The sequence below is a fragment of the Saccopteryx leptura genome, chromosome 5, assembly GCF_036850995.1.
Source record: "Saccopteryx leptura isolate mSacLep1 chromosome 5, mSacLep1_pri_phased_curated, whole genome shotgun sequence".
Lineage (NCBI taxonomy): Eukaryota > Metazoa > Chordata > Mammalia > Chiroptera > Emballonuridae > Saccopteryx > Saccopteryx leptura.
In genome coordinates, this window is record NC_089507.1 from 178,792,904 (window position 1) to 178,806,803 (window position 13,900).

Here is a 13,900-nt window from a genome sequence, read left to right on the forward strand (position 1 = left end):
GAATGTCACCAGGGCTGAAGGGGACGCTTGCTGGGGGGTGGGGGCAGGCTCTGAGAACACACATTGTACATTCGAGAGGTTATAACTGCTTCAAGACAATAATGTGCTCTAATTTCTCCTGCTTTCTCCGTGAAAAACGACAGCAAATGCACTAGAAGAGAGCACCGCGCAAGCTCTGGGTGAAGCCCAGTCACGGACGTGAGCTGAGCTCCTGGTCTCTAGGTGAACTGTGAAGCTCTTTTACAGAATGGACGTGCTTGTCTCACTCGAACCGTCTTCCTTCTCGGCAGGTCCGTCTGCATCAACTTCCACATCTGCTGCTCCAGAATTCTGGTGCCGACGACTCTGTGAGCACGCCCCTGGCCGGTGGAGAAGTCCAGCACCCTGGAGAGTAGTTCTTTCCTGCGTTTTGGATCATCACGCCAGGGTCTTGTCCTCAGGGCTCCTCTGCTGGGGATGAAGGACGCTCCCAGGGACGCATGCGGGAGTGGCATCTGGTCTCTCTGGTCCGGACTTGCCCTCTGGGTGGGTGAGCTCCTCACTGTGTCACCTCAGGGCCAGCAGTGCGGTCCCTGAACACTTCAGAAGCATGACAAGGGGAAGGGGGTACAAAACCCCTAACAAAAATTAAACTTTTCAGATGGTTGGTAACTTTTTGTGGACAGAAGGAAAGGCTTTTAGATCCAGGAATCTTCAATGCCCATGGCAGGGTCCTGCGGAGAAGCTTAGTGTTTGTTATATGAGGAAGGCCTGAAGGAAGTGCTTTGTTACCCTGACATCGGGGGACCGTGGGACGTGGAGACAAAAAAGGTACAGCACGTGTGAGCAGCTGCCCAGCACTGGGGCACTGATGTGGGGACACCGAGAAACCCCCACTGCCAAGTGCCACTGAGTGCCCAGTCTTCTGGGTGTAAGACTGTTTCACTCCTCATGCTGGTTTTAGGTTTCCTGTGAAAGTGACCCTGAGAATGAACCGCAGTCAGAACTTCAGACGACTAAGCTGCCACTATGCCTCGCTTTTTGAGAACCTCAAAACCCACTCCAGAAATGATCATTGCCAGGCGATGGAGGGATATCTGGAGGACATGGTGTCTGACGGGATTGGAAGTTCAGTTTCTCAGAGCGCGGTGTGATGCTTCTGGCATCGGCGTCCCCTGGCGGGGGTGGGAGAGGGTCCCGGGTACAGTGCCAACTCCCAGGTCCTGTCCCAGCACCCACTGAATGAAATTCTTTGGCTGTGCATTTTAAGTAAGCATGCTGGGCATTCCCAGTACACACTGACGTTGGAGGAACACCAGTTGAAGTAACAAGAACCAAGCCCAAGCCCCGAGGACCCCAACTTGACCTTTTCCATTATTTCTCAACAGTGGAGAAATGTAATTTTTGTCAAAATCACAAAACTCTAGCCTTGCCACCTGGTCTTAAATGCTGTCCACCCACAGGTAAGCACGGACTCGCTTGCTCTTGCAACTGCTGCATCTGAGGGACTTGCAGAGCCACGTCCTGTCCACTGAGCTCTGACATCTGCCTGTGCAGGTGGGCGCGAGGATGGCTTTGCCCGGAGACCTGCTTGGGCATGATGCAAACCACTTTACTGCCTCACACATCATTAGCAGCAAGTCCAGATGAATTTGACAGAAGACAAGTTATTTCACACGTAGACCAGGAGGTGTCTATTCTGAAAACGGAGAAAGAAGCTGACTCTGGCAGATATGCTCCCGGGGGGTGGACAATGCCACATCCGTGCTGCGGGCCATGCTGGCCTGGGCTGTCTGTCTCATTGCCTTGTCTTTCTGTGAGTGGCCCTCTCTTTCTGGAATTCAGCAAAAGTAGACAGCTGCATGCATTACATCACTCCCTGACCATGTCTCTTTGAAAAGTGACATTCAGAAATGATCCTAAAACACCCTAAATGCAGAAGAACACAGCGCAGGCTTTCAGCCCGGTGTGCACTTCTCAGGACAATGCTCGCCACCAGAGTGTTTGACAGGTCTCGCTCAGTGAACAGAAGAGTCTTCTAGATTCGGGCTGATCATAACTTTTCCCCAGGTAACGATTGAGAGCAAAAACACAGAGTCAAGTGTGTCTTCAAATCTACTAACAAGGAGCTGAGCAGCATCTTTAGGTCCAACACGGTGTCTCCAAACCCTCTGCTCCTCAGTCTCACTCTCCCAATTCTCAGTGGCCCTGGAATGAGGGGACCGTGGCTCTAACCCGAGATCTTCTCTGTGAGCTGTGGGTAGGAAAACTGAGACCTGGAGAGATTGATTTCTCCACGGTCACTAGAGGTGGTGGTGGTGGTGGGGGCGGGGCGTTGCACAGAATTAGAAGTAGTATCTCCCAGCTCCCATTTCACTTCTTCCTGATTCACCACCCTTCTCCTGGACAGCTCAGTTGCCAAGCTGAGGCCTTTGGTGTGTCCCAACAGGTGACATAGAGCCACTGACCATTTAAACAAGAGGCTGGCACTCGCAGGTGTTCTTTGTAAAGACACCACTTGGACGGCTCTGAGGGTGGACTGTGGGGGCAGGCAAGGGAGTCCGGTAGTAGTGACACTACTCACCGCAACATTGACCTGGGAGGAGCTGCACCAGCCAGGCTGGAGATGCGAAAAGCCGCGACTAAAATGGGCTAAGGAGGGGCACGCCAGGGAGATCTCTGTGAGAGGAGGACCCATGGGACAATTAGGCCAAATGGATATAAGGCCAGTTGGGGGAAAGGTCAGCTAATCATCCTAGACTGGGCGGCAGGATGGATATGGGACTGAAATAGAGAAAGAAGGCGAGTCTTGGGACTCGGCCTAAGTTTAGAGACACACGGAGATTGGGATGTGAGGGTGTCCAGTAGCGAGCTGCTGACGGGCAGCTGGGCCTCAGGGCATCACCGCTGCTAAGAGAACAGTGTGGGGCGTCTGCACAAAGGCGGTGGTGGCAGCGGGTGCTGTGGGAAGGACGGGGCTGTCCTGGGAGAGAGGACAGAGCAAAAGGGAGAAGTAAGGTCCAAGTCCAGGGACGCTGAGGGTGAAGGGAGTTACACAGGAGCCCATGAGGACAGTGAGCAGGATGGTCAGGGGGTCACAGGCAAACAGCAGGGGCTCTCATGGAACCACATAACCACAGTCGTCACCCCTGAGCACCTCACTATCAGGCGGGGGTGCTGGGCGACCAAGCAGCTGGAAGGAAGGAAGACCACCTCCACGCAGAGACACCGTTCACTCATTTGTCACCGGACACCCTGCACCTGCTCCATGCAGAGGAGCCCCGCGCGTGCGCACACAGCCCCGAGCAGCAGGAAGGATGTCGGGAGGGAGTTCGCGTGAGCGTCCCTCACACACTTACCACGATGAGCGCGACCACAGACAGAGTGTAGTAGATCGAATCCCTCAGCAGGCACCAGGAGGAGAGTGCCACGACCTGAAAGAGAAGGGGAGATGGACAGTAAGAAGCAGGATGTCCAGCTGTGCAAGGGAGGACATGGAGCTCCTGGTGGCTCCACCCAGAAAGACCCAAAGCACAGCCTCGTAGCTCTGTCTCCTGTCCTGCCTCAGCCAGCCTACCAGGCAGCAGGATTTTATTAAAGGGCCTTAGGCCTATTAGCACGGACCTTCTGAAATGCCAAGATGGGATTAAACCTGTAACTATTTTATTAGGGGGAGAAGCCCATGAGAGGAAATGAGGAGGCAGTTAGGGGAGCTGGGAGTGCCATCCAACATGACTCCGGCCTGACCCTGGAGGGGACAGGGGGAAGGTTGAGTGGGCATGTCCCAGGCTGCAGGGTGGCCAGAAGGTTCAGGAAGACTGAGGGGGCCTTTGGTGCAAAGTCAGAAGGGTCCCACCTTAGCACCCCTAACCCCCATAAGAGGATAGGATGAGAGGTCTTATCCTGTGTCCTTGTCAACACTCCGGCATCCGCCACAGCCCATGCTCCTATGTGCAATGGAGACCCAGGGCTGCCCTTCAGAAGGGGCATGCATGGGCAAGCTTGATTGGCACTCTCCTCCTGGCCTTCTTCTCACCTCTAATATACACCTGGCCTAGCTGGCACCTGACCCCTGGTTTAGTCAGAATTTTTAAAGATCAGTTTGCCTACTGATCAGGAGAAAATGTTGTTCTTTGGCAGTTGGGAGATGTCCCTTTAAAGATATGATGGTCTGCTCAGCCTACGCCCATAGGCGCATCGCTGGAGACTGAAGCAGTCTGGGAAGCTGTGTCCAGACTTCATGCAGGGGAAGGAGGCCCCTGGGTGTGTCAAGGAGGGCAAAGGGGCCAGGGCTAGCCATTGAGCAGAGGAGAGGAGGGGGAGGGGAGGAGCCACAGATGCCAGGGTCTGACCTTTATTCTGGAAGAAGGGTTATTTCTCCTTGTTATGCCCTTCAAAGTCTCTTTTTGAGGAATACCTAGTATACTTTTTTGCTTTGTGGAGTAGGTCCATGTTGGCAGACCCTCACAGAGAAACTGGGGAGAGTCCATGATGCCACGTCGGAGGTGCTTACTGGGGGGTCACTCACAACTGTCTGCTGACTCCCTAGAAAAGTGTCAACTGCTCACGGCCATAGGACATGTCTGGCTGCCTTTGTGCTTGGCCTGGTGAAGTGAAAAAGGACAAAGCATATGCCGACACTCAGCTGGACCAATGACAGGCACATGCTGCACCAAAGACAATAGGAAAAAGGGATTCGGGGACAAGGCAGCCTTTGGTGCCTTTTGTCTCCTTGACTGCTGTGTCAGTCTATAAAGAAAAGATCAGGCAAAGTCAAACCAGAGAAGGCTTTATGGATTCAAATAACATGAAAGATATGACTTAAATAGAACCATAAATGAATAATGAGTCCAGTCTCTCTTTCCATTTACACAATCTTCCACTTGTTATATGGACACTTAGGAATTTCCTGTTGCTAATTTTACCTTATTAGGTTTTGTATTTGCAGCTCTACATTACAGATGATGGAGTCGTCCTGAAGAGAGCTAGTGCTACCAGAATTACTTTAGAACAAATAGAAAGCATTTCTCTGACCCTGTTTTCATTCTCTCATTGTACTGTCAACTCTTGGAACCTCTGGCTATCATCCACCAGCTACAGAATAGATTAAATTGGACTAGATTGTTCATTTTCCAGCAGGTCAAAAAAGGTTATGAATATTATTTCAATTTATTATAATCAGGCAAATGGACTTAAAACATGTAGCAAATATAAATTCTTAATTAAAAAAAATCACTTGGGTTTTTAGTTAAAGATGGCATATTGAACACATACTGTTTCCCTTTGTTCTTTATCGTTATGCCATAACAAGATAATAAAGAGATTTAAAAAAAAGATATAAATCTTCAACAAAAAAAAAAAAAGAAAAGAAAAGAATGGAATTGCTGATCAGAGCAACAAAATTTTGGAAGCTGAAAATCAGAAGAATAGCTGGTCATTCTGCTGGCAGTGGGTGCAGCTGTAATAGTAGGGATAAAGGTGAGTCTACAAACAGGGTAACTGAGGACTGCTCAAGAATGTAATCCCCAGACGTCCTCTGTCACTTCAAGTGGACTAGTGACTTGCCTACCCAACACCCTAACAGAAAAAAGGATACCTGGCATTTGAAGAACAAAAGTTTCAGAAACCAAAGGAGATGAAGTAATCAAATAAATAATTCAAGAAACATTTCCATAAGTTAAGGACATGCATTTTGTGAGGAAGAGGGCTTCTGAGTGTTAATCTCAAAAGACAAAACAAGTTGTTCACCAGGCACATCATTGTTAATTTTCAGGACACAGGGACAGAAAAAGGTCCTAGAAACTATGAGAGAGAGAGAGAGAGAGAGAGAGAGAGAGAGAGAGAGAGAGAGAGAAACAAGATTTATACAAAGGGTCAAAAAGAGAGTATTTTATTTCTGTACAAAAGCACTGGAAGCTACAAGACAATTTTGAAGATACCTGGAACTTATGTCCAACCAATTATTCATGGAGAGTGAGAGATTAAAAAGAAAAATTTGTCTCAAAAAACTTACTTCCCATGTACCCCTTCTCAGAAAGCCACTTGTTACATAAAAGTGTGTTATAATAAACCGTTGCTCCAGATATTAAGAACCTATAATAACAATAAGTGAGGAAAATTTCCAGGAGAGTGAAGGAAGATCCTAAAAAGATAGTAAAAGCAGATTCCAAAATTAAACTTTCGCATCAGTTTTAGGGAATAACCTAGCCAGATTAGAGATCAGAGGATTCAGAAGTAATGATTCCAAAAGCACAAAATTAATAGACTATCTGATCATTCTGACCCCATGGAAAGGAGACTAGAGTGCTATGGGACCAGAACTTAGAAAACTAAGCAGAAGAATGAACAGCAAAAAGGCAATTGTAAACCACAGGCAAAACACAAAGTTGTGATGGAAAGGAAGAGGGCTTATTATGTATTAATCACTCAGCTATAAACAGTGGTCACAAAGACACATTATACTAGCATGAGCATAGATTACGATCTAACCAGATTTATGATATAACTAGCTGGGGAGAATGGGGGATTGGGCAGCAGGGGCAGGTGGGGCTTAAATCAACTTAAACTCTTCTTTTCCATACTGTGAGATCATTGGAGAATGTTTAAAACTAAAAAATTCAAGCAAACTGCCATCTAAGCATGTTATCTAGAGATACTGACTAGGTACTGAGAATTACTAAACTAGTGAAAAGCAGTTGCCTTGGAAGAGGGGGAAACTGTGCTGGTGGGACTAGAAGATGGCTGTGTTTCATAATAAGCCTTCTAGAGCTAATTGCTTCTTTAAGCTCTGTGCATATATAATTTTTAAATAAAAATAAAAACTAAAAATAAAGAAGGTGTCATACAAGTTGTCCACCTGGATTTACTGCTACAAGAAATAACACTTTGTACTAGGTCTAAGATGTCAAAACTAGATGAATACTGATATCTTTATAAGCAGAATAGTTTTCAATGTCTAGAGACTGTCATCAAATGTCACCTCCAGGCCCTGGCCGGCTAGTTCAGTGGAAGAGCATCAGCCCAGTGTGTGGAAACCTGGGTTCGGTTCCCGGCCAGGGCACACAGGAGAAGTGCCCATCTGTTTCTCCACCCCTCCCCCTCTCCTTCTCTATCTCTCTCTTCCCCTCCCACAGCCAAGGCTCCACTGGAGCAAAGTTGGCCCGGGTGCTGAGGATGGCTCTGTGGCCTCTGCCTCAGGTGCTAGAATGACTCCGGTTGTAACAGAGCATCGGTCCCTAGTAGGCATGCCGGGTGGATCCCGATCGGGCACATGTAGGAGTCTGTCTCTCTGCCTCCCCACTTCTCACTTCAGAAAAATACAAAAAAAAAAAAATGTTGCCTCCAGGTTCAGAGCCTGCACTTAGCAATACATTTTTTTCCCCTATAGAACCAATTAACTGGAGGACAAATAAGAAAGAGTCAAACCAGCGAACAACCTCTTTCTACACTCTAAGAGCAGTGATTTTCAACTTTTTTCAGCTCATGGCACATGTAAACTAATTACTAAAATTCTGCGCACACCAAAAAATAATTTTTTTGCCAATCTGAAAAAAATAGGTATAATTTCGATTCATTCACAGTAGATGGCTACTGTTGTGTTGGCTGTTGTCATTTTTCTGCTCGCCAATCTAAGGGAAAAGAGGTCAGTGCCCCTGACTAAATAGTCAGGTGTTGCCTGTGTTTGCAGCATACCAGTGTGCCTGCCATGGTACATTGGTTGAAAATCGCTGTTTTTGAGGAACTGAAGCATTTTTGATCATTCTGTGGTCTCTAGAGTGAGAGCTGTGACCATGATCTCACATCCTTACCTTTCTGTGGCCACCATTCACCACAACAAAAAAGACCTCTCTCCTTTATTGTCTTATTTCTGGTTATGGATCTTTCCTTTCTTTATAAAAAAAGATCCTTTAACATTACTTGTAAGGCTGGTCTACTGGTTGTACACTCCTTAAATTTTTGCTTGTCTGTGAAAATCTTTATCTCTCTTTCAATTCTGAGTTATAATGTTTCTGGATATAGTATCCTAGGTTGTAAATTCCTTTCTTTCAGCCCTTTAACTATTTCCAGCCGCTCCCTTCTGTCCTGTAAAATTGCTGCTGAGAAATCAGCTGATAGTCTTTACGGGTTTCCCTTAAATGTGACTTGTTTCATTCTTGCTGCCTTCAGGGTTGTCTTTGATCTTTAACATTTGCCATTTTAGTTACAACATGTCTGGGATCTGAATCTCGTCTTAGTGTGGCTCTCTTTGGGTTCACCATATTTGGAGCTCTATGCACTTCTTCCTGAAATAGACCTGGATGTCTACTTCCTTCCCCAGATTAGAAAAGTTTTCAGCTATTATTTCTTCAAATATTTTTCTTCCCCTTTCTTCTCCTTCTGGAATCCCTGTAAATACAATTGTTAGGTCACTTGATGTTATCCCAGAGATCTCTTACACTACCCTCATTTTTAAAAATTCTTTTTCATTTTGCTGTTGTGATTGGATGATTTCCACTCTTTTGCCTTCCAGGTCTCCAGTTCATTATTTTGCATTCATTATCTGCTGTCTTTTCCTGTTAATGTATTCTTCAGTTCGGTTACTGTGTTCCTCATCTCTGACTGGTCATACATTCTTTGTTACACATTCTCTCTCTTTGGTGCAGTGCTTTCTGAGCTCCTCTGTCTACTCTCAAGTTTGTTGAGCATCCTTATGGCTGTTACTTTGAATTCTTTTGCTTTTTTAAAATTTTTTTGGTGACAGAGACAGAGAGAGGGACAGATAGGGACAGACAGGAGAGGAGAGAGATGAAAAGCATCAATTCTTTGTTGTGGTTCCTTAGTCTCCTAAGTTGTTCATTGATTGCTTTTTCATATGTGCCTTGACCGGGGGGCTACAGCAGTGTGAGCGACCCCTTGCTCAAGCCAGCGACCTTGGGCTCAAGCCAGTGACCTTGGGCTTCAAGCCAGCGACCTTTGGCTCAAGCCAGTGACCATGGGGTCATGTCTACGATCCCATGCTCAAGCCAGCAACCCTGTGCTTAAACTGGTGAGACCATGCTCAAGTTGGATGAGCCTGTGCTCAAGCTGGCAACCTTGGAGTTTTGAATCTGGGTCTTCCGCATACCAGTCCGACGCTATCCACTGCTCCACCGCCTGGTCAGGCATTAGTTACTTAGAATTCTTTATCAAGCAAATTACTTATTTTAGGTTCATTAGAGTTTTTATTCAGGGATTTTTTTCTTGTTCTTTCATTTGGGGCATATTATTTTGTTTCACTTTCTGTATTTGTTCGTATGAGTTAGATGGAATAACTATCTCTCTCAGTCTTGAAGAAGTAGTCTGTGTACTGTGTGTTGGATGGTTTTGGCAGTTTGGTTGTAGCTGGAGTGAGTGCATGCAGTGTCTGAAGGAGTGAGCTCTGGGTAGGGCAGCCTGGTGTGCTCTGTCTCCTTGCTCTCCTGATCGGCAGGGCAGCCTCATGTGTGCACACGGCTGCACCCTGCTCAGCTCTGCACCCTCTCCAAGTGGTGCAGAGCCACACGCGCATAGCGGCACCCTACTCATTCCACACAGGCAGCTCTGTATGCATCCCTTGTTGCTTTAATTGCCCACAACTGCAAATATTTATGTGAAACTTCTTGAAAATAAGGGAGTCTGGAAGGGTCATCTCATTCCATCCTACAGCAACCTAATAAGATGGGCACTGTCACCCTCATTGGCTAGCAACAGGGGCTTGGCAAGTGGAGTGAGTGGACCAAGACTGTAAAACTAGCAGTGGGGAGGGGCTGGGATCTGAATCAGGAGGCTTGAGACTCAATCAAGCTCCTGCCCCCATACACTGAGGAAAGGATAAGAAGCAGACACCCATTGTGAAGGCCTCCTGGACAGTTTCTTTTCTCCGAGACTTTATGTTATTAAGCAGGCGTGTTGAAGATGATAGCCAAAGGAGGGCACAGTTGAAGGTAAAAGATGAAAAAAGCAGTGACCACAGCTCAATTTAAAAAAATATACTGCTTTAAAGAGATTCAGGGTAAGCAATCAAAGCAGAAAGGGGTTACCATAAGGGCCATAGACGTGGATATGGATATGGGATTCGTATGGGCATGTTCGAAGGGAGAGAGAGTCAGGTACTTAAGTGAATCTGAAACGACTCTGCTTAGCTAGTTTAGTTTGATAAAAGAACACCAGCACAGCACCAATATAGCTCATTGTTGACTGGTTTTTTTCCCCACAAACATGAATACACTGATTCTCAGGGGCTAAGTGGTTCTATTTGCTTATTGGTGAAGGGTCTTTTATCTCGAGATGGAGACTAGCAACCATCTGACTCAGACCCTGAACATATTGGCAGAGAGGGACATGTCTGCATCTCTGCATCAAAATGGAGGTCCTTTGGCATCTGTTGGCTGGCGTCACTCAACGCAGATGGGAGAAACATTGATGAGAAGAAGACGGGGCTTCCTTAGCACTTTGCAAAATGACTGCAAGGAGGAAGGACAAGCCATTCTGCTGAAAAGACCCGAATAGGGGTCCTGGGAGAAAACCAGCAGTGAGTGATTCTGCCCTTGACCTCATTAATCAATAATACAGATGGCGCAGATTACAAAAGGCCATCTGCTGGCAAACTCCTCCGTAAATTAAAGCCAGAGGCTCCGTTTTCCCTGTAGCTCTAGGAATCCCTCCCAGCTGGGAGTTTATCTTGATAGTTCTTTTGTATTTCTGTAGTACATTTCGGACTTCTTCTATTAAATATGCAGTTTCAGTTTCCTTCTTATAATTTCATTTAGTTTCAGAGTGGCATAATGCAAAAAAAAAAAAAAAAAAAAAGCCACTGCCAACCAAATACAAGAGACAAACAAAAACAAAAAAAAACCCCTATTCTTCTAAAACACAGGAAAACATTCTACTTTATTGGAGTGCTGAGGATCTTAGAATTCTGACTCCTTCTAGGAGGCTGAAAGTATTTGTTTATGGTAAAACTATGTATTTTCTGTATATGGATATGCATTGCAACCTGTATCCAGCTATTTATATATGATATTGTACACACAGAGTATTCAGGGTGGGCAAAAGTAAGTTTACAGTTGTTCATATGGAAAATTAAACAATAATTAATAAATAATAAACTTTGTTTCAAATTCAACTATAAACTTACTTTTGCCACACCCTGTATATATAATGTATCTATAATACAATATATATGCCAATTTTTCTTGATGAAGAACAGAATTTGACATTGAAGATATATTTAAGAAAAACACAAATACGCTCAAACTTGTGAGCAGTTAGCCTTTTTACAAAAAACCATTGAAGCAGTCAGAACACTATAATAGTTACATGACATAAAACATAAACTGCTATAGAAATGTTATTTCACATACATTTCATGAAAAAGGGATTGGAAAAATCATAACATGAGTTTCGGTACAAGGCTCTGAGTTGACACATTTCCATAGCCAGTTCTCACCCCGGAGAAGAAAGCCATGCAACCTGTGGCAAAAATGGGGCTCTGGGATGTCCCCCAGAACCTGGTCACAGTGGCCCGAGGGTTCAGCACAGGCGAGGGTCTGACCTGACCTTCCCTCCGACGGGGAAGTCTGTCTGTTATTCAATCCACCTTTTAAATACTTCAGTCCTGGGAAAGTTCACTGACCTATACATGGCTCCTATTTCTAGAGGCTTACTGTTAAAACAGACAGTTATGACCCAGCCACGTAAAAGACAATGTTATGCTTTAGCAAAATACAATGAACTTCTGTTTCTTAATCTTTACAGTTATGAAAATGAGTTTATATCTTAATTGTATTTCTCTCAGAAATCTTACTTGAAGTTCTACTTTTATGTGAAGAAAGCAAGTGACAAGTAAACAAGCTGCTACTGGAGAGAGATTTCAGTAAAACCGAGGCTATCTCAGGCCAGCGCAGACAGACGGTGGTCTCCTGATGCTGTTCATTTGATTGTGCTGAACAGTTACGAGAATGCTCATGATGACCCAGAGTGCCCGGGACTCAGATGGACCTTCTCGATCACCCACAACCTTATGTGCAGTCGTTTTCACGTTAATTGTTAAATTACAGCCTGCGAGGCCTTCAGACTGGCAGCGCAGACTGTTTTCACACGGGTCAGCCCCCACGGGGAGCCGGCTCTGCCTTAGGGAGGGAAACGCTGGACCACGGCCTGCCTGCTCGGGAGCCCCTCACCCGGGCAATCTGGATGCCGGGAGGTACCAGCACTAGATGTGAGTCTTGAATAAACATAGGGTATTGAGAGTAATTTCATGTAACCAGATGTGTTCCAACTTCACCGAGAAACAGAGCCCAAGACACACAGCTTATTTGGGAGGTGATTCCAGGGAACACTGTTAGAAGGTGGGGGAAGTGAGACGGGGACAATAAGCAAGGTACAGCAGGGGCTGCTGGGGAGCGCTCCTAGGAGCTCTGGGAGACCGAGTGGAGTGCGCCTCTCCCTGTCTCACCCCGCTCGGGGCGGGGCGGGGGTCGAGGGTACTTATCCACCCACTCTCCTCACTGGTTGACGGCTGCACCCAGCAGTGTTAAATCCCTGGCCCTTCTGTCTCAGGGGCAGTGACTAAGGAGAACCTCAGACAGAAATGCAGGTTCTGGCAGTGGGAGGTCAGGCCAATAGCAACTGAAATGGTAAGGGTGAGGTTCACAGGCTGTGTCTAGTCTGCCCCCAAACATGGACTTACACCATGATCCCTCTCCACCTGCCCCTACCCCACTGATTTATAAGCTTAAATATACAACCCAATCCTATTTACTAAGGTTTGAAGGCAGAGCATCCTAACTGATGCAGCTGTAAGTCTAGAATAGTGTTCCCCTTGGGCCCGGGCAGTCTCTGAGGGCAGAGGGACTCCCGGAGGCTGGGACTTCTCTGTTTTTTGATCAGGGTCCAGGTTGGGGTGTGCTCAATTGTGAAAAGCTGTACTGTATGACATGCGTACATTTCTGGAGAGTTGTGGCATTTCAAGAAAAATGGTATTTAAACACAACAAAAATACAATTACAATGTCAGTTGTTAATGCTCCTGTTGCATATTCATTTTAATAATAACTACTCTATCACAACTTGAAGTTGGCTCATTAGTAAAGTTGCCAGATAAAATTCAAGACACCCAGTTAAATTTCAGGTGAACAATAAATTTTTAAAATATAAGTATAAGCCCTGGCTGGTTGGCTCAGTGGTAGAGTGTTGGCCCAGTCGGTGGAAGTCCTGGGTTTGATTCCCTGCCACGGCACACAGGAGAAGTGCCCATCTGCTTCTCCACCCTTTCTCCTCTCCTTTCTAGCTCTCTCTTCCCCTCCTGCAGCCCAGGCTCCATTGGAGCAAAGTTGGTCTGGGCACTGAGGATGGCTCCATGGCCTCCGCCTCAGGCTCTAGAATGGCTCTGGTTGCAACAGAGCAACATCCCAGATGGGCAGAGAATCGCCCCCTAGTGGGCTTGCTGGGTGGATCCCAGTTGGGCACATGCAGGAGTCTGTCTCTCTGTCTCCCCATTTCTCACTTCAGAAAAAAAAATACACACACATACACACACACACATATGTATGTATAACCCCAAATATCACCTGGGGAATATATTTGTTGCTTATCTGCCATTGAAATATAACTGGGATGCCCTGGCTGGTTGGCTCAGTGGTAGAGCGTTGGCCTGGTGTGCCGGAGTCCCGGGTTTGATTCCCGGCCAGGGCACATAGGAGAAGCGCCCATCTGCTTCTCCACCCCTCCCCCTCTCCTTCCTCTCTGTCTCTCTCTTCCCCTCCCGCAGCCGAGGTTCCATTGGAGTAAAAGATGGCCCGGGCGCTGGGGATGGCTCCTTGGCTTCTGCCCCAGGCGCTAGAGTGGCTCTAGTTGCGACAGAGCAACGCCCTGGATGGGCAGAGCATCACCCCCTGGTGGGCGTGCCGGGTGGATCCCGGTTG

At 46.6% G+C, this 13,900-nt stretch overlaps 1 protein-coding gene across 2 annotated transcripts in view; it reads right to left on the bottom strand.

The window, feature by feature from the left end:
• SLC24A3 (solute carrier family 24 member 3) overlaps positions 1 to 13,900 on the bottom strand; it is a 641,322-nt gene that overhangs the window by 59,777 nt on the left and 567,645 nt on the right. For both annotated transcript variants that reach the window (XM_066387038.1, XM_066387037.1), the window contains one exon: positions 3,339 to 3,413. In XM_066387038.1, the coding sequence (XP_066243135.1) occupies positions 3,339 to 3,413 (75 nt within the window). The remainder of the gene's footprint in view (positions 1 to 3,338; positions 3,414 to 13,900) is intronic.